This window comes from Musa acuminata, chromosome BXJ1-5, assembly GCF_036884655.1.
Source record: "Musa acuminata AAA Group cultivar baxijiao chromosome BXJ1-5, Cavendish_Baxijiao_AAA, whole genome shotgun sequence".
Lineage (NCBI taxonomy): Eukaryota > Viridiplantae > Streptophyta > Magnoliopsida > Zingiberales > Musaceae > Musa > Musa acuminata.
The window spans coordinates 8257255-8279079 of NC_088331.1; the positions used below are offsets into that span (position 1 = coordinate 8257255).

A 21825-nucleotide genomic window follows, 5' to 3' on the forward strand; every position below is an offset into this window, starting at 1 on the left:
GATGCAAGTAACATAATGATCTGTGGCAGAACGATACAACAGCCAGCATGCCCCTCTATTGATCAACACTGATGGCCACATAACACACTGGTGCATTGGCGGCACAAGGATAAGCTGCTATGATATAGGCAACTAAACTTGACAGGAGACAAGCCGTTTACACAAAATGGCTGGTGAGACAAGATAGGTAATTCAATTTAAAAACATGTCACACAGTAGGAAAATGTTTGAAATTTAAAAAATTTCAAGTCCCTTACTGTCAAGGATGTATCTGTGCCAGATGCTTGCAGCTTGTATACAACACCATACTGGAAGATGAAAAATCTGCAGCTTACAATCGTTTCTAATATCCTTCCACGCAGTGTATGTATATGTGCCTGTATATTTATTTGGCAGCAAACCGTGAAAACCCAACAAGAAAAAAACATTTAATTTCGACAAGGAATTTTAGGATAAGATGTATGAAAGATAAAGCACAATTTGATGAAGTTACATAAAAGGAAATTACAATTTAAGCATGCACCTTAATAACATTCATAGCCCACTTCCAATACCATACCAATAAAAATGGGACAGTTTTGTGAATGAAAGTCAGTATGCACGATTGTTTCCTCCAAGCATTAAAATTCTAGTTCATTGATGAACAAAAAAACAATTTAAGGTATATTATATAAATAAAGGATCAAAAAGACAGTTGAAAAAAATGATATTCACAGAATAAAATTCTTCAAGAAAAAGAAATAGATTAGACAACATAATGATCAAAAGTTCATCCATGACAATTGGACTAATCAATATATTTATAAAAAAAAGTTCAAAAAGACCAGCACGGTGAAAATATGCCAGTAACGCTGGCATGATGCATGCAGAGATAACAATTCAGAAATATCAACCAACTGAAACAAGGTATGTCACTCTCAAAATTACAGTCTTATCCTTTTATACAACCCCTTCCACCAAAGAATTGATAAGAAACGTTCTCTCTGAAGAATTTTGTAATTCAGAAAACATTGTTTTGGTGGTTTTAGAAATTTTATGTGCCTACTGAATAGCTAAGAATTTTTTTTTGAAAAGGAAAGAAATAATAGACACCTCCCATGTTTGATCTGGTTGTGAAAGTGCATAAGGCTCCTACCAAAACGGGGTGCAGGAAAAGAATGTGTGCAATCTTACTTATACAGGCATAGAGACCGATTCCATGACCCAAAGGATGGTCACTTCAATTGCAAAGGAACAATCATATTACGACATCAAGGCCTAGCCTATATCTTCGATCTGATCATACTAACCAAATGAAAACACTAATATCGTTATTATTAGTTTATTGAAGATTCTACTTTCATTGTGCACACAATGGCAATAAAAAATATGAAAAAAATGATAGGAGGACCAAACGCACAAGCAGACATCCGATATTTTATACACCTAGAATTAATTTTCTCCACAGGACCCTATTTAGTTTTCCTAAAATTCATACTTACTTAAATGTTCCAAGGAAGATATCATGTCATCTATGGACTGGTACCCATTGTTAAGTTCATCCCTCAAAAGAAAATTTCCATCACAGAAGTAGCACAAGTTTTAATTAGCCGTCTTCTTTTATGGTGCATAAGACATGCTACAACTGAAAGAGACTAGCAGTCAAACAATAAGTTATACAATGACTGACAAAATGGCTCTGATTATTTCAAATCTGCTAGTAACAAACTTAGGGAAAGTTAAAGTTGTATTTAGCTCAAATAATAAAAAAATGAACCAACAAAAACAACAACAAAACTGTCAGCCCCACCAACTATCTGTGAGATTGGCTAATATGGATTTTTTGCCACCACTGATATATGTAAAGAATTATATCTCTAGTTAAGAGTTTTTATTTACAGTTTCTACTAGAGCAAAGTGATTATATGGAAGACTCTAATGTATGTAAAATAAACTACAGACTTACAGAGTACCATACGAAACAAAAAAAAAGAATTAGGCAATGCATACCGACAACCAAAAGACAACAAGAAGAAGCCGTATTGCGCCAACTATTAGGATCAGGTACATGGTCTCTTCCTGCTATTTATGTGAACTGAGAGCAATATCATTGGTCAAACTAAAAGGAAACATACTGTTTTTCATGATTCTAAAAAGTTCTATTAGGTCTTCCTCTACCTCTCCTTCCAGCACTAATTGTGATTGATTTATTAGATTTTCTTCTACCTCTCCTCACAACACTATCATCGTCAATCTAGGAATAAACAACTCATTTGTTATAGTTTCTAATTAGTCTCTTTTAGCCTTCATATACCTCCGCTCATACCATTATTCATAATTGATTTGCATCTACAGGTCTCTTTGGAACATGTTTATATCTTAAATGGTCGTCTCATTTTATCATCAACCAATCATTCACAAATGTAGATATTATTAATATAATCTTGTTTAGTGCCTGCACATGAATCTCAACATCCTTGGCTCCACAACACTTCTGTACATGTGATTTCCTACCAGATTAACATTCAGAACATAACAAAGTAGTTGGCCATACGATGGTTGGGTAACTTTTCAATTAACCCAAGACATACACAACAATTCCATAAATGATCCTCTCCAATTTAACCATTATCCTTCTTTAGTTCTGTGCACAATAGCTTCAACATAGATCCAAGAGAGAACTTTTACCTCTAGGTAGTTCTTATCTTCAAATTTTAACAATATTATACTCTCTTAGAAGTTGCACTTCATATATTTATCTTCATCCTATTTAATCCTACTCAAAATGTTTTAAATGGCAGTTAGACAAATTTTTTCAGTTTTCTCAATCCAATCAAGCAACAGGAACAAACAACCATACCAGTTAATATCTTTCATTTTCTTATTTTTATTATTCTTACAATGACACTGGTCAGCAGACATTAGTGTCCTGAATATGCCTAATTAAATCATCCATTATAAGGATTTAATGTGAATCCATGATGCAAACCTACAGTGACAGGAACTCAATAGAATTTCCTATTGTCTTAGCATAGTGACTACCCTTCCACACAATTTTTACAACATCATAACTGTTGCTTAGCCCTTCTCCCAAAACCACCATGAAATATCTTCAGGCACTATAACTTTCCATCAGCAAAATAGAAAAACTAAAGATACAACTAAGGTTCTTAAACTATTTTAAACTTCATTATATTAAGCCATGTCTATACCAATAATTTTTTCATAATCCTTAGCGATGATATTTAAACCATTCTAAAGCCTTCATTTTAAGGTTCATCTCATAATTCAAAATAAAAAATTAATCCCAAGTAAACTCTTCTTGACTAAACTAATGCCATCAACAAACCATCACATCCTCAATTGGGAAAGGTGTGTGGTATCAAAGTGACACTTGTTTACAAGAGTAGCCTAGACCGCTACAATCTATGGAAGACCTGGACAAAGGGCCTGTACAAAGAAGAAAAGGATAGAAAGGTATGAATAATATATCATCATCGCATGCAAAAAGATGAGAAAACTGGGATCACAAGCAACGCAAAAAAAGGTCTAAATTTGAAAATAAAGGCCGGTACGGACAGTATCATTCGAAATTAAAATCCTTGCCTAATATATTCATCCACTATAAGGATTTAATGTGAATCCGTGATTAAACCTAAAATGGTAGGAACTCACTAGATTTTCCTAGTTTTAAGTCTTAACATTAGTGACAACCCCATCACAACTTTTACAACATCATAATCACTACTCCAAAACCAACAATAAAATATCTTAAAGCACTCTCTATATTTTACCATCAGAAAAATAGAAAATTTAAGACACAACTAAGGTTCTTAAATTATTTTAAACTCGATTATGTAAAAATCCATCAACAGGCATCTGAACAAGTAATTTTGCATAATCTTGGGCCGTTAGCATACCAATTCCTCATCCCACCATGCCTCCCAGCTTTCCTCTCCCTTTACTCCAATTCCACCTCTATAAAATAGCCAATTTGTCCAATCTCGAAAGTCCTCCACTGTCCTGAACAATAGAAAATAGCTATATTGTAAACTAAGGCATCTTTTAGGCAAATGTATATGCTGAACAGAGTGGGAATACCATGGGATGCAAACTAATATTAAGACAAAGACATGATACTTACTTCTGCCACTCAAAACCAGATGGATTAAACAAATATGGAGCAAAAAGCCAAGATAATGCCATGATCCAACTACTAACAGAGAGCAAGATGTACGAAATAGCTCCACCACTGTTATAACCATATGCAAGGAATATTACCAACAAAAGCACAACTTCTAACCTGCAAGAGAAATATAGGATATTAAGATGAATTTCCTTATAATTATTGAAGATGAACCTTTAGTTTTGGGTAAGATTGCAAACCCCTTCACAAAATGGCTACGGGAGTACAGCCTATAATTTTCTGCAAACTTGATGTGACGAACAACAAAACCCCTACCAGTGGCACGGTACTGATATAAAGATAAACCAGAATCAATATGGTGAACATATTAAAGCAAAAAAAAATAATAATAATAAAGCAGTAGTGCACAAGAGATTTTTGCCTTAGCACCCCCATGGAGAATTGTTCTGCCAAAATAGTGTGTCCTTGTTCCAAGAGAAAATGTGAAAAAGACTGAGCAAAGCTGCAGCTGCATTGTTGTGAAGCTGACAACAGCCTGTACAAAAATTAACCACAAAATATATGTTTGTATCATCACGTTCTTAATAAAATTAAATAAGACTAACAAACAAAATAGTACATAAATTTCTATCAAATAAATTTACATGTTAACTTTAGAACCATGAAAAATCATGTAGAAGGATTCCTCCATGAAAGCATACAAACAACACTTGTCAACATAGCACAACAGCAGAAGTTCAGAAACGAAGTTTGACTAGATGAGAAAAGCTAAAGCCATCTGTGGGGAGCCAAACATATATCATAATTGGAAAAGTTCAACTAACTTTTGATATTAAGTGAATTCTCCTCTACAGGGTACTATCATGAGCAATTTAACTGGAGTTCAGGACATCTACAAAGAATCTTATTTTTCGTTGAACATAAAAAAAGTTACACAACAACAATGAAATTCTATCCACTTCAATAAATAACACTACAAGTGTAATCAGCAAGAACATTTTATTTCTTTGAGGACATATTACTATGTGGTTCCTAACATACATCCCCCCTTCTTAAGGTCCAACTGAGCAGCTGGCAAATTGATGATAGGCTTCTAAACACATCACATTTTGGCTGATCCATGGTTTGGTGCTTCTTTCAAACCTTAACTGGATTGGGAGAAACAATCATGATTGGTAATCCTTAATCAAAACTTCTAGATAATTAAAAAAGGTGTACCCAATGAACAATTGGAGGCTCCCGCTAATGTGGGATTTGCGGATGTCAATGTACATAGCTTTACCTTTAGATATTTTAAAGTGGCTGTTTCCGTGACTCGAACCGTTGTCTCCTAGGTCACAAAGGAGCAAGCTTACCGACCAATTCCAAATACTTATATTTTCAAAAGTTTTGGCCAATTTTGATGTTATTGGCCCAGGTAGCAAAAGATTGATAGGGTAACCATATAAAATAAAAGATTTATGAATATACAACTCTATTCCGAGACATGAACTTTGTCAGATTAGATACTGGTCATAAAGCAATTAAAATAAAGAAATGAGTTCTATTATTTTCATAAGTATTCATGCTTCTAATAGCATGCTTTTCTCTTTTCACTTTACACATCAGTACCACACTCCAAGATTCACTCACCTTTCGAATTTATTCACCAAAAGCTTCCATAAGAAAGGAACAATGATGTCAGAAAAAAATAAAAGAAAAAAAATGATAACATGCATTTATTGGACAATTGAATCTGATAATCAAACATAATTGATGTCTAAAAAGTCATCGATGTCTAAATAACCAGTTTTGCATTGAAATGACATTTCAAGGATGTCATAAGAGGTTATATCAAAATCTATACTTTAAGCACTTAAATCATTTCTACACATTTGGTACAGGAATATCATTGATATTCATTACTCAGGCCCTTTTTTAACAAAATTGGAAATTACACATTCTCAATTGTGTCAAACCATTATATTTAATAATTCTAAACAAATTAACCACTTCAACATCAACTACAATTTGCAAATATAGAAATGAGATGGGTATCAAAAGAGGATACCATTAGAAAACCATATTCCAGTATGAAGCCCAAAATCATTGGAACAGCAGTGAAGACTCCGATCTGAAACAGAAACTGTGTGTTTAGTGCAGCATCTAGGGCAGTGTTCTGTAATATGTCCGCCCGAATCTGAATAGCTTCACCAATGCCAGATAATGCCTGCATCAACAATTACCATATTCTGGTTTAAAAAAAACAGAAAAAGAAAAGAAAAAGGTAACATGTTCACCTAAGGATACCAAAAGGGTAATATGTTTACCAAAAATCAAATGAACTTCAAGGTTTAACAACAAAAGTTAAAGCTCAGCAAAATCTCCAATAGTAACAAATTGTCAGAAATGATAATATTGACAAAAAAAATCTAAATAAAAATAATATTGATTGGAAAAGAAAGCAACTCATTGCAAAAGGCTCCTGCCAATACAAATCTGCGATGGATCAGTGTAGGCAGTCTTTCTTCTACAAGTAGAAAGACTGTTTCTGTGACTCGAATCCAGGTCACCCAGGTCACGAAGGATTAACCATACAATTGTACTGAGGCTTGTGACTAGCCATTAAGTGAATTCAAACATAGCAAAGAATTTTGAGAAATAATCAAAACCTTATCCCGCTGATGAAGGCAACGGCTGTGTTTTGTTATCATTTCTTCCATTTGCATCTTGATGTCATATAGTTACTATTAGGAACTCACAATGCAAATGTGTAGCAATGCTTGTGGCACTGAGTTTTTGGTCTATCGAAAGAGAAAGTGACATGCCAAAATCATGTCCAACACATTATTGGACACATCAGAAACTTCTGCATTGCTGAATAATCCTTTGAAGAAATTCTTAGTGGCATTTATCTTGATAAATTTTGTCCGTGTAGATTCCCAAAGATAAGTCAATCAATGCTACAGCATATGATTCTTTATTTTTTAATAAGTTGTGGCAACAACTTCTCGATCATAGATTTTGCAGTATCTCTCTGTCCTGAGCTCTTTGGGGCTGAATAAGGTATTTCTTGTACCGTTATACTTTATTACTTTAGTGATAGGAGTTGGTATACTTCCCCACTAGGAAAAAAATGACAGATATATTAAATAGGAACAATTAAAAATCCACAACCAGTACCATCATCTTTTGCACTATGGATTCCTAGTGAAGGAAAAGGATGTCGACATAAAGTTCAAAGCTTAATAGGCTAGTTCAATTAATACTTTAATCTATATCCATGGACATTTCCTTGTTTATACTAACAAATATACTTCAAATTTGCAAATGTGACCTAATAGCATTTGCTATACCAATTAATTACATCCAACAACATGGACAAGGATCAAGTACGGATGTAATATATGGATACTTCAGAATACATATGATTTTATATTCAAACATATGAATGCCGATCCTTGAGAGACACTAATAGTTTATTATAAAATATAATTAAAGATTTAAAAACTCTTAATTTGACAACACATATAGCGTGTGGCAAAGGATCCATGTAACCAATCCCAAATAGTCAAAACATATAGGTTGTTGTTGTTGCTACTGCTTTTATCTTGTTCCATGAATAATTGATATATATATATATATATATATATATATATATATATATATATATATATATATATATATATATATATATATATATATATATATATGTTGTATTCTTCATCCTCTGCTTCTGTGAATTATTTGTATGGATTACATAATTATGCTGATGTGTCTAATTGAAAATTTATGATTTGAAGTAACTTAAATATAATGTGTATGATGCAATTGTGTTATGTTTGATGCTTTTCTTTTCCTTATGTTCAACCTAATTTCATCCTCTGCTTCTGTGAATTATTTGTATGGATTACATAATTATGCTGATGTGTCTAATTGAAAATTTATGATTTGAAGTAACTTAAATATAATGTGTATGATGCAATTGTGTTATGTTTGATGCTTTAATTTTCCTTATGTTCAACCTAATGAGAAGTGATAAATAACAAGTGCATGATTATATTTATTTTTTCAAGATGAAACAAAGACGACGACAAAGTGCTCTAAGCTATATAAGAATACAAGTTTACATTAATATTTCCTTTGAAAATATCTAGTAATACTGCTTTAAACCATTTTCCATCATGGTTATCATTTATTCGTTTTGATATAAGAAAATAGAATAAAAAAATATGGTGGTCAGTTCTGTTGTTGCATGATATGAAAATATAATGATTAATCTTGATAGCTGCCTTCATATTCATTTAAAACTTTATAAAAGTGTACAACTCCTAATGCCCCTCTCCACCTAATATCTGGTTTTTACTCTAAGAACGATATCATTAAAGAGGATAAAAGCAAAACCAATTTCTTCAATCATTCATGAAGACCAATTCTTAACTTATGCTACTTAGATGAGAGGTATAGCATTGCAAACAAAGTGATGGTCATGGTCTATAATATGCCACTTAATTGCAAGGATAAGATCTGTTTCGTGCTTTCACGGACAAAGTTCTAAACAATCCCATTTTAGTTGGGTTTGGTGGCCTTCTTAGGCTTATAAATAAATGTTGTGTCATGTGAACACTTGTGAGAGATATTCGGTCTGTAGTGGACCATTTTGACCCTTTGTTATGCTAACTGTTCAGAGCTTGTAAAGTCTGTTTATAATTTACATTGTCTATGAAGTGTTTCCTAGAATGTTTGCTTGTGGATCCCGAGTGAGGCGCTTTCTCTAACCCGTTTTCTCTTTTGAATGTCCTAAGGGACCATGGGAGGTTTCGGGGAGGCTAACCTTTACGGGCGGACACGCAAGGGTGCCGCATGACTTAGGCAAAACCAACTAAGTCCGTGACAGATGGTATCAGAGCGAGACAAGCACTCATAGAAACACTTGACATGTAAACGTGGGGGACCTAGTGGGGCTGCGTTGAGGTCAACTAGCACGCGCGACCGTTTGGGGGAAAACGAGCATGGAGATGTTGGGAAAAGGAGTCGCTCAGAGGAGCGGGCATCTGAGAGTGGCATTCGGAGGAATGACCAACCCTTTGCGCTAGAGGCACCTCGAGGACAAGCAAGCTGGGAAGAATGCGGATGGCTGAGTTGGTTGGGATGGCTGAGTTCGAGCTACGACTCGACATTAACAACTACACTTGATGGTGCTAAGGCAAGCGAGGTGCTTGGTAAAGGATGAGACCATGCAAGGTGAAATGAGTTGCTCAGCGACCAAAAGAGTTGTGCAAAGCTCACAGAGGTGAGGGGAATTGCTAACTCGAAGAATTCGGTACTCATGCAAGGGCTTATATGCGGACGATGAAATGTTCGTGGCCATCCCAAGGCGATCGGAACTCGGCGCCATGGAGCATTGGAACTTTCTCTTCGACATGTGAAGGATACGTTCGTAGGAGGCTGAAGTGTTCAGCGAGTTCAATATGTTGCTAGGCCTTGAGTGGTGCAACGGGGGCTGTATTGACGTGGAGTCGCAATCTAGCAAGTGCATTTGCAGGAGGCAGAACAATGTACAGTTTGTTTAGCAAATCGAAGTAGTCCAAGGGGATGGTGGTCTCCGAAACTTTCAGAGAGAAAGAACCGAAGAGAGATGTTGCTCCAACGGGACAAATATCCAAGGGGGATAGGTCCCAGCTCTCTAGAGTGAGAATTATGTGCAACATACCGCATATGTTGAGGAGTACCAAAAAAAAAAAAAAAAAACTCCATGAAGTTCAATGGACCGAGCGAGCGGTGAGGAGCCTTCGCATGATCTCGCTTGAGAGAATGCATTGGTAGATGCATTGTGAGATCAAGTGGGAGAGCGACCCAAAGCAACATAAATGAAGACATACTTAGAGTCGATATGGAGATCAGACTCAAGGGAGGGTCACCATCAACTCAATGCAAAAACGAGGAGCGGAGTGACTTGGGTGTAACTTGACGAAGTACCCAAGCCGCATGAAGTGAGCCGACATAGAATATGGAACATGGAGCGAAAGCGCAGAGCTTTCCTTGGACAGAGGTCAAGGACATGAACTCCTGCAAAGGCAAGAGCAGGATCATATTGTTCGATGGGTCCTTCATTCTGATGGAGCGCACACATCTTGCATGGTGTCAAAGACGAAGGGAGCTTCTGGGCACATGCAACTTATCTCGGAGAAACATTTGATGGAAGAACTAAGGCGACTCAACTTGCGGAGGCGAAGTTGGGTTCAGAAGGCCTTGGCACGGGGTAAAAGGACGTGGAGACGAGTACTCTTGAAAAATATGTCATAGTGTTGCCATGAAGAAAGCGATGCGCAGTGAAGATTGTGCTGGTAGGGGCAGAGGCCCAGGATCCAAACAATGGTGCACTAGTTGCAGCGAAGTCGGTGGACTTCGAGAGTTACTAGGCGACGGACTGTCCTAGAGCAGTACTTCATCTTGGTGTGACACAAGGGCAGGTGGATGAAGGTCGATTGCCAAAGGAGCGAACAAAATCGAAGATGGAAGAGACCCTGCGATATATTGGTAGAGGCCACACATGGAGGGATCACCATTCGAGTTCATTCCACAAGGATCAGAATGCAATAGAGATATCACCAGGAGGCGATATGGTGCAGTGGATCGTGGTGGAACAGTTCGTGGCAATGCAATACACGATATTGTCCCGTGAGGGATTAGATCATACGGAGGTATAATTAGGAGCTACTAGAAGCTCTACTTCGGTTAACAACACGACGACAAGAAGAGCTATGAATTTAAGGAGTGAAGGCCATAGTACCACGGAGGCGGGTCTTTCGTGCGTGCATCGAATTTTGCATCGGATGAAAGCCTTGGTTATCAACAAATGGGGGCTGTGTTCCACCAAGGAAAAAGTTCGAATGCAAGTACCAATGAGTCCCATGGGAGGGACTTGATCATGTAGAGGTATGATCGAAGTAGCTGAAGAGTTGAACTGCTCCAGAGCTCATATTCACTTAAGGGAGCCCGGTATGTCAGAGGACAAGGTCGAGTAAACGAACGTTGCTACCAAGGAAGCTAAGGAAAACAGAATTGTGCAAACCCTATAACGTGATGGCAGAGGCCACACATGAGAGTTGTAGTCTGTCGTTTTATCGTCCAAAGGAAGCTGCTTGGAGAACACAGAGGTGTCGAAGCAGGGGATCGAAAGGGGCAAGGAAGCGACGACGAGTCCAGAGGGACTTAGCTACCCAAAATTAAGCATCAGTTAGAATGGAGATGGACTCGGAGGAGTGTCACAGAGACATATCAACTGATCGTGAAGAAAAGGGATGCAGACGCGAGGCGACGGATAGTAGAGCCATGGGCATGGCAGCGCCATGGTACCGCAGAGGCGAGACGTCCGTGAAAGTCATTGATCCCTTGCTCTCATGGAGGGAGAGCGCTTGGTCGTGAAAGGAGTCAAGGAGGTGGAGCATGCAGAAGCAAACTCTAAGTACCGAGACAAGGCTGAAGGGCAGAGGCCAAGGAACTTCGTAAGTGAAGGATTTCGGGTCATGCAAGAGTGCACGACCAAGGAACGAAGCAGGCAGTACGCGGTGCTGTATCATTGCTACTCAGTAGAGTAGGCGACAAGGTTGATAGAGAAGACGGTACAATCCTAGAGGCGACCAAATCTATTAAAGAATTACTCCAAGTTGGGGTGAAAACTTCTTGCATTCCAGAAGTTCGATGGCATTGAGAAGGTGAATCACAGTAGCTAACTTAATGCAAGGAGTGCAAACACTTCGAGTGCTTCAGAAGTATGAGCAAAGAGCAGACGAATGCCAGTAACCAGCTCGATGCATGGAGTACAACCCTTGAGGAGGCGAGCGAAGTCAAGTAACCATTGCCTTCTCAACTCTTAAGAAAATGGGCGAAATCGAGTACCCCAATTCTCTTAACTATCCAGTAGAGGAACTCTGCATAGGTTCAAAAACTCTTCGAAGATATTAAAAGACAATAGTTATCAAATCCTCACCAATGGTGATCAGTGCTACTGAGAGTAGATTATCCGCTTCATTTCCCAACAGAATGCCAATCGAAAGTGAAAGTGATGCGAATCTACTTGGAAGTGACAACTAAGTGAAAGAAGAGTCAATGAACAAATTTTGTGGAGGAAGGACCCAAAACTTTAGAAGTTTATGAGGCGATGCTCGTTAAAGCTCCAACAAGCATCCACACAGTTCAAGCAGCATGAGACATTTGAGAGACTGACGCATAGTAAGGATGGTCTTTTCCTTCATCTGGAGGATCCGCAGGAACCAACAGGGATCAACACAACTCAGCCAACCCCACACTAGAGCCAGAGTCATTGGCAATTTAACGTAGCATGGCGGATCAAAGGTTCGACTACTCAAAAACAACAGCAGAGAACAGCCGAGAGCCAAGAGGAACATTGCAGCTGGAGCAGAAAATTGAAGACTCAGCAAAGGCGAGGAGTTGCAATGTCGACAAAGGCTTCGACGAGGATATCGAAAAATAAGTGGGGGAGAATTTCACGGACAAAGTTCTAAACAGGATGTTTGATGTAATACTTGTGTATGTCCGTGTCTTTCTATTTATTCATGCTTTGCACAACATGTAGAGGTACGGTCGAAGGCTTAACATCCCCATTTTAGTTGGGTTTGGTGGCCTTCTTAGGCTTGTAAATAAATGTTGTGTCATGTGAACACTTGTGAGAGATATTCGGTCTATAGTGAACTATTTTGACCCTTTGTTGTGCAACTGTTTAGAGCTTGTAAAGTCTATTTGTAATTTGCATTGTCTATGAAGTGTTTCCTGAAATGTTTGCTTGTGGATTTCGAGTGAGGCGTTTTCTCTAACCCGTTCTCTCTTTTGAAAGTCTTAAGGGACCATGGGAGGTTTTGAGGAGGCTGACCTTTGCGGACGGACACGCAAAGGTGCCACACGACTTAGGCAAAACCAGTTAAGTCCGTGACAGTGCGCTAGATTAGCTTTTCTAAAGCGGAACCTAGAATGACCTCTCTCTCTCTCTCTCTCTCTTTCTCTCTTTGATCACAGTTTGCTCATGTCAGCCATTAGCCACAACTTATTTGGTGCTTCTCTCCTCTTTCTCCCCTCCTTTCTCCTTCTCCTCCTCAATGCCGACTGGTATGCCAATGTACCATGTGTGAGTACCGGTATATTTCTAGTGCTGCTGGGAACTAGCACACTGGTATGTACCAAACCCATACAGACCTACTTGCTTGGTAAAGATAAACATTATCTGGGCACGTGTACCCACGTGTAGATGTAATAAACTTGCTTGGTAGCTGAGTACTAAATGTATATTAACCTAATCAACCTACTTGCCTAAAAACTTCCTAAATTGTTAGATTGGACAGATGGCTAAACATATTTGAGCTATCTGTACTTTCTTAAATCCACAATCCCAATCTCATACTTTAGAGCAGGAACCTTTGGGTTTTAACAAGCACAGGGACTAGAAACTCCTTTGGTAATAAATAGGACAGACATATATGCCAATGATTACAAAGTTAGTGTTATCTAGATGAGACCCTGCAACACAAGACTAGGGATTCAAGTGAAATAATAGGACTCAGAAAGATAGAAGCATCAAACTAATGTCAAAACTATTTTCTAATGGTTTTAACCCACAGCAAAAGCAAACTTAGTCAACCTCAGGATAGAAATGGCCACAATGGTAGGAATGTTTAAACATAGATAGGTGAAAACTGCTTCAATGTATCATACTACTTTTAAATAGTTAATGTTTTACCCAAGGATTGAAATTTCAGTACTGAATCCATATTGGGACCAGTCCATGTCAATGTGCTGATACAGGGTATGCCAGCATGTACTGCAGTACTTCCTGCTGGGGGAAGGGTGTGTGTGAAGGAAGAAAAAGAGAGGAGAAGAAATGGAACAAAAGAGGAAGTAACAAAGATGAGGGTGCAGTGTCAGCGAGCTGCGGGCCATTGTGCGAAGGGAGACAAGCACATGGAAAGCAAAATTTCACAGCAGAGCCCTAGAACAAAACACCTAATTCCCTAAAGAAAAGAAAAAATCACGGCTGTTAAAAGCAAAAATAAACCAAACTGCCAGAAATGTGGCGGTCGGGATCTAGGCTCATAACCAAACCCATAAGTACGGGTAGGTACAGACCGTGCTAGGAGAAATTGAATTCCTTGATTTTATGAAAGGCACAACATGCACAACCTCTATACGGAGGCATCTTTTGTAATTTATTTATCATATCATTATGTGCTTTGAATACTTTCTCATATTTGCCATAATATTTTGCATAATCTTTAGTAGGATCTAACATTTGATGTGCTCACTTTTAATAAGAATTCACACGCCTTAACTCTCTTGTTTTCTTTATTATTGTCCTCCTTCAAATTCTTAGTATTTTACAAGAATTATTGTTGACAAGTACTTTGATAATATTATTTACCATTATTCCCCATGAAATAGATCGAGTTAATTTGAACAAATTATGTTTTAAACTATACAAGGAACAAGAACTAAAGGATGATCCTAGCATAGAAGGCTATCTAGTGATTGCACCAAGCCCATAGGACATAGAAGTCAATGCATTTATGAGATTGCATATCATCAATCATAACAAATATTAGAACACAACAAATCACTTAACAATTGCCACTGTGACAATTATGTGAAATCAATAACTTCTAGCATCATATGTTCATTCTTGTATAAAGTTATCCATATTAAATATATAAAACAATATTGTGATTTCATATTAAGGACAATGAAGACCTAAAAATTCTCAATCAAGAAACACAATTTCGTCCAGACCATTGAATTAATAGTCCAGGCATGAATCGGCATGCAAATCACCCAACTATGGGGTAGATCACATCAGGTACAAGGGTTATTGCCTGATACAAGCTTGGTAATGGGTGTGGATGAAGCGGTAAGCCAATTTTTTGTACTTTTGAACCCTAAAAAGTATAAAATCACTTTAAACCCCCATATCTCCCTCCTCCCTTCTGCACTTACCTCTCATGATCTACTCCCACGTCGTACATAGCTTGTCAGTGGTACTCTTCTCCTAATCTGCATCATCTGCCATTGTCTTCTCCTCATCCTCTTCTCTATCATCCCCTCCACTTCATTTCCCACTCCCCCCTTCAAGTATAATGGTGGCGTCATGTTAGCATGTCAATATGTAGATTGAGACCAGACCTATACCAATCAAGCCAGTTGCTAGAATACTCAAAATTGCATGCATTGCTATGAATCATACATAGTCCCAATGTCATTCAACCAACTGCCTTCATTAAAAGATACAAAGAAATAATTAACTTGTGACGATTAATTAATCTCAAATTTGTTTAATTCTTGATTTTTTATGCTAAATTACTTGTACCAAAAAAAGAAAAAGAAGTTTTTGTGTTACATTGTCATTGATCACATTTAAGTTGACCAACTTCATCCAGAACATGATCCGCAATAGAAACTATAAAATATTATCTAGTAAAAGATGAATGCTTCATAAGGTAGAAATACAACTTTAGGAAACTACAAGAAAAGCATAAAATCAGGAAAAGATTGGAAAAAATTACAACAAAGCATAAAAATAAAGTTTACACAAAACAGTGTATTTCTCTAAGAAGCTCCTGTTCTACATACCAATCATATTTTATGTAGAAACCTTCAGCTTGTTGAACTTCATTAACTATAACTTAGAAAAAGGAAGCACCATCAAAATGTCTAATGGTAGACTTATCAACTGCATGATCATGCAGTTTAACGACCTATACATTTATAAATTTAAATGTCAAATCAAATTTCATGGGTCACGCAAAGTACAGTTAATTTATTCTATGACCAATGCAATCAAATACTGTTGGCTCATAGGACAGAACTGTTTTGTCATTTTCAGCATGAACAGAGCACATATTGGTTGCTTGTTTCCAATGTATTGAATTTATAAACCATCACTTTGTATTCACAAATCTGAAGTTACATTGGAGAAGGCAAAGAAACATACCAAATAAGTTTTCCCATATAAAAATATGTACACTGTCAGCACAGTTAACTGCAATGAAAAATGATATTTAGAAGTTACTATTAGAGAAAAGAGAGAATAAAGAACACTGCAGACACAAGAACAAGCAAGAGCTGCCATTAGTTGAAACAAAAGAGTAGATGCAAAGAAAATCTCAATTAGAAAATATGAGACTTATTGCCAAAAACTCGATTCCGTAAATTCTTAACTATAATCACGCAGGTTGTAGATAACCCATTTTTGGATCATATAAGTGAAACAAAGTATTATTCAGAGTTCATGTGGTTAAAGATACCTTATGAAATATACAAAACATGATTAAGATGCCTTATGAAATATAAAAAATGCACAAAGAAGAACTAGTTGCATGCCTATTGAAGCATGACAAAGTAAGACTGATTTGTCAACATGGAGAACTAGATTTAGAGAAAAAAGATGGACAAAAGAATTTGTCATACTAATTGATATGTATCAGATCAGTCAAATCGTACCATGCCCAAGTGGTACAGGCATATGCCTTATCAAACTGCGCCAAAATTATGAACCTATGACAACCAAATTTTGGCCTGTATTGATCAGCACAGGGAAATGCTGATCAGCATGGCACAAAATCATGACATGCCAGGAGGTGTTAGCATGGCTGTTTGCCACAAAATGATGGTTCCTAAAAGAACGGAGCAAAAGCAACCTTTTTAGGCAAAATGTGGACTTAATAGCCTATCCATGAGACCTTAATACACAGTATTATATGGGAACATACCATTGTACAAAAGTAGAAACCCACGGTTGTAACATAGAAAGACATCATTCGGAAAAAATCAAAGAGCTGGCCGAGTCTGTAAACATCCCTACTGAGGACTTGTTCACCATTGCCTCCTGCAACCTTCCCTTCAAATAGTGCAATCTGATTCAAGCCAACATCTCTTCCTTTTCCAACCTGTTAGCACAATACAACTCAGAATCCAATAAAATAAACTATTTTCAAAATATAGAGTTTACCTGAATGTACTCGTGATGAGTGATATTGCCCTGCCGCAAAGTTGAATTGAAACCTGAAGGCCATAAAGTAGTGATACTGATCTAAGTGGCTATTTTGAAGAAGATGAACATCACTTTGCTTAAGAACTCGGTCAAAAAACACAAAAATGGAAATATAATGGAGCATCAAATTATGTTGCCTAATAAATGTATAAAACTATAAATTTTACAACATTGCACCTATGAATTACATACCTCGAAGCATCGTTTCAGATCTCGATATAGGACCCATACTGATCTTTGGTTGTATTGACATAGATCTAGTACATACGAGTAATGACATACGGTATGCCAGTGTACCAGTTGGCACTGAGATATCTGGATACAGGAACCATATGGGATCCATAGCGACCTAATGACATATGGTATGCCGGTGTACTGGTTGGCACCGAGATATCTTGATACAGGACCCATACTGATCTCTTGTTGGACCGATATGAATCTTCTTGTTGGACCGATATGAATCTAGTACGTACCAGCCTATTGGCATATGGTATACCAACATACCCGATTGGCATCGAAATGGGGGGAGGACATAAGTATGAAGAAGATGAGGAGAGGAGTACGAAAAGGAAGAGGAGGCACATGAGGAGTACTGAAGATGGTGATGTAACATGCATTGGGAAACAGTGGGTGGTAGTGGCACGAAGTTGGTGCCCTATGGCAGAGGGAATCAGGATTGGGGTAGAGAAAGAGAGAAAGAGATTATAAAGACACCAATCGCTGTTGAAACTCGAAAATAAATTAAAATTGGATTAGGTGAAAGAGCTCCATTCAGGTGTTAATTCTTTGTCGGACTGGCAAATGCCAGTTGGTACAAACCAATTTGACTGGTTTTTAGTACCGTGCCTACAAGGAAATAATAGCCTCATTAAACTAGGTTTTGTGATGCCGAATCTGAAGAAATTCTAAAGGTAACAGTAAAAATCAAATAGCAACAAAGTTGAAATGCAAAAAGTTGTATGGGGTTTTGAAAGAACATATCAACTGACTATAATATGCAGATTAAGCTCCCTCCCCCTCCATTAAGTTTACCATGCAACGGAGTAAATCTTAGATTAAGATGTAATTATGTAAATATGTTCTACAAAGAATGTCCACTTATTGCATCACCCTACCAAGACAGAGCAGATCCAGCGGACCTACAATCTTTATGGTTATTGGCCAGTAAACTAATTATGGCAATTGATGCCCATCTGACCCATACAAGTCAACCTCAAGAAGAAAAGAAAGAAAAAAGGAACCAATTTGGCAATATAGTTGATCTGGACTGATATATATTAAAAATCAAATGGTAGATTCCAAAACTGACCCAGAGCGAAGTCCAATCTGAGAAGATAATTCATAGCCAGAAAGAAAGAGAATTAAAAATGAGAAGAACCACATAATTACTTTTTTTGGGTCACCTAGAATGAAAATGAGTACCATAAAATCTAAAGTTAGCATCAAGATTTTAACAGAGTCAATAAAACTGAATGTCAGCATGAGGTGGATTTAGCAAATGGCTCTTTTGATTACATATATCCAGGAATAACGGAGTCAATATAGAAACTAACTTCTTTCCAATCGTATGTGTGCAATGATTAAGAAGTTGCTGTTGAGTGCATAAAAATAGGTGGCCTAGGTAGTCGAAGATAAAATAAGCAACCAAAATGGTTAACTTAGTTTAGTAACTGCAGAAGGAAATTTCAGCATGTTCTTCTAGTTCTTGTACATAGGGAGATAATATCTCTGCTCTTAAACCCGTCAAAAACCATGTCCATTCGACAGATGATTCAGGTGTTTCATCAGTAAGCACAGGTGTTATAGTAACTTTTTAAGTCATCGAAACTACCAAAAGAAGGCTCATGTGAGTATACAGTAAAAACCAAGAGGATCTATAACCATTAGCATAACTTTTGATGGCAAACTAGAAGGAGCAAATCATCAAGTGAAACAAGATACAGCATATTAGCACTTTTGGGAAGTCCCTTGTCCTTTCCAAACTCATACTATAGGACAAAAAATACAGTTTGAAAAGTGTAACAAACCATGATCCCAGTTTCGCTACCTTTGGTACCATGCCATCAAGGACTAAGTATTTCACTACAATAATAGCCCAAAATGTTCCTAACAATGTCACACATACCAGTCCACCTGGGAACCAGGACCAGACCTCCCAGTTTCCAGCTGTAATATTTAAATCCACAGAATCATGATTTAGACCCTCCGAAATAATTGACACATGACTTGAATTTAAGAATAGATTGAAAACTTATAATTACATACAGAATATATAGTCACTACATCTTACTTTTCAACATACACACATGCATGAATATATATATATATATATATACATATATATCACAAACTATGTATTTGTATTAAAGAAAATATATACACAATCAAAGAAATTAGTAATTCCAGAAACAAATGGACAAACTACCACACATAGCACTGAATCAATGGAAGGGTGTTATACCTGCATATATATCTTCACTGATGTTTATTATGCGGGATGCCTTGCTGATACCACCTCTTGTTATGTGAAAAACTCTATCAAAAACATCCGGATGGCCATAATGCATCCGCACTCTATAAATAAAGTAAGAAAAAAATTTCAGAAAAGATGTAATCAAGAAAGGAAAGAAAAAACTACTAGTAATTAAGGCTTACTTTAATGGATTAGCAAGTACTCGTTGACCAAGAGTTACAAAACTTGTCTCTTGGTTGGACATGAACGAAGCCAAGGATGAGACACTGGACAGCAAATTACCAGGAAAACTTAGACATTCAACACAGTGCATAAGAAAAATGTAATGCAGAAAAATCACCAATATACCTGCCAGTAAAGACATGTTCTCTGACACCTAAAATTGTTGGTTTATGTTTGCCATGATCACAATGGAACTCCTCAAGAAGATTCCTCATCTTCAAAGCTTCTTCGAAATAGTTATCCTTCAAAACAAAACCATAAAAGATCAAAAGAAATAAGTCTATAAGGTAAAGTTTGTTATATTCACTTGCAAATGAAAAATTACTTGCACTAAGAACAGCCTAATTTAACCATGTAATTAATCAACAAAGGATTTTTGAACGTATAGCCCTGACAAAATGAGTAAATGATAAATTGCATCTCCAGAGTGTCACATTGCATTCATAGCATGTAAAATCCTGACTCCTAGCACAGATCTCCATGCGATCAAGAGTGCTTATTAAGGGTTGTTTGACCAAGAAATTTTAGTTGACTTTAACCACACTCCGAATGAACGAACTATAAAGTGCTACTCTTGACCAACTAACTGAAGGGAGACAATTTTTTAATACACTTTCAAACTATAGATTTTACAAAACTATTCGTCAAAAGGTACAAATTTCACAAGAATAGCATTCCAAGATTCTGAAACATTCTGAAGATTAACTCTCAACAGTGTATTAAGTGGAAGGGTCTATAGTTGTCAGTAACCATGAAATTGTCACCTTTTGAAATCAACATTAGGCTCATTTTTAAGGGTATTATATACAAAGATATTATAATTGTTTGGCCTAATTATCATAACTTGCAGTTTGGGTACCAAACCCATGCTGGTCCATGGCTGAACTGGTACAGATCTGATTCATATTGGTATACCTGAACCAACACTGGGCCATTTTTAAGGGTATTATATACAAAGATATTATAATTGTTTGGCCTAATTATCATAACTTGCAGTTTGGGTACCAAACCCATGCTGGTCCATGGCTGAACTGGTACAGATCTGATTCATATTGGTATATCTGTACCAACACTGGGCCGTTATGTACCATGATAGCAAGAAGGTGAAGGAGGAAGTAGGCCTGCATCAGGAGTTGCAAATGTCCATGTCTCATGTCCTGCTTGCAAATCCCATGTGGTAATCTTTAGATTCTTAGAATATACATATAAACTGAATCAGACCACCCAGAAGGGACAGTCCGCATCTCAGTTCATGCTTGGCCTGATAATATCAGCTGGTATATACCAGTCCAAGCGAAATCATTTTCTCTCCTACCAATGACCTTTTAACATTGGCAACTTTAAAACTAACTGCTAGGGCATTTGAGTTATGTATCAAAGTTTTTGAAGGTGTTAGCAATTTGGAGGCATAATTCCACAACATTCAACTAGTATAGGGGTATAATGCAGCAAAAAAACAAAAGAAAACTCCAAACAATTAGTACCACAAGATCACCTTATGCATAACACCTATGCCTGTCAATAACTATTGTACTAGATTAGCACATTCCAAGGCAACATGTAAAGCAACACAAGAAGAACAAAATAAGGAGACAGACAGATGATTAATAAAAAAGCACATAGATAATCGATTGGCATCTTCTGCAGTAAGGCCTTTACCTCGAGTCACAGCTTGAGATATCAATATGGACCATAATATCAACTGCTGGCTGTACCAATATGGATCCAGTATGTACTAGTGTACTGACACAGTATAACAACACACCAGTTCCCACCAAGCAACAAAATCAAGAAGAGAAGAGGGGAGGAGGGGAGGAGAAGGACAAGAGGAGGAGCAGGAAGAGGAAGGGTAGGAGGAAAAGCAGACAAGAGGAGTCACAGAGATGCAAAGGATAACCAGACGGAAGAGATGGGGCAGTGGATCAACAATGGCAAGGCATAGCCATGACAGAAAGGTGGCAGAATGACGTA

The 21825-nt window shown here is 37.2% G+C and overlaps 1 protein-coding gene across 2 annotated transcripts in view; it reads right to left on the reverse strand.

Moving 5' to 3' along the window:
• LOC135673566 (callose synthase 9-like) overlaps positions 1–21825 on the reverse strand; it is a 75807-nt gene that overhangs the window by 2622 nt on the left and 51360 nt on the right. Inside the window, exons 38-49 of one of the 2 annotated variants that reach the window (XM_065182618.1) lie at positions 19981–20096; positions 19815–19898; positions 19621–19733; positions 17118–17170; positions 16879–17055; positions 16101–16148; positions 6177–6335; positions 4548–4661; positions 4366–4454; positions 4124–4282; positions 3900–4002; positions 258–377 (exon numbers count right to left, since the gene is read on the reverse strand). In XM_065182618.1, coding sequence (XP_065038690.1) covers positions 258–377; positions 3900–4002; positions 4124–4282; positions 4366–4454; positions 4548–4661; positions 6177–6335; positions 16101–16148; positions 16879–17055; positions 17118–17170; positions 19621–19733; positions 19815–19898; positions 19981–20096 — 1335 coding nt within the window. The remainder of the gene's footprint in view (positions 1–257; positions 378–3899; positions 4003–4123; positions 4283–4365; positions 4455–4547; positions 4662–6176; positions 6336–16100; positions 16149–16878; positions 17056–17117; positions 17171–19620; positions 19734–19814; positions 19899–19980; positions 20097–21825) is intronic. The other variant, XM_065182619.1, reaches the window with a different exon arrangement.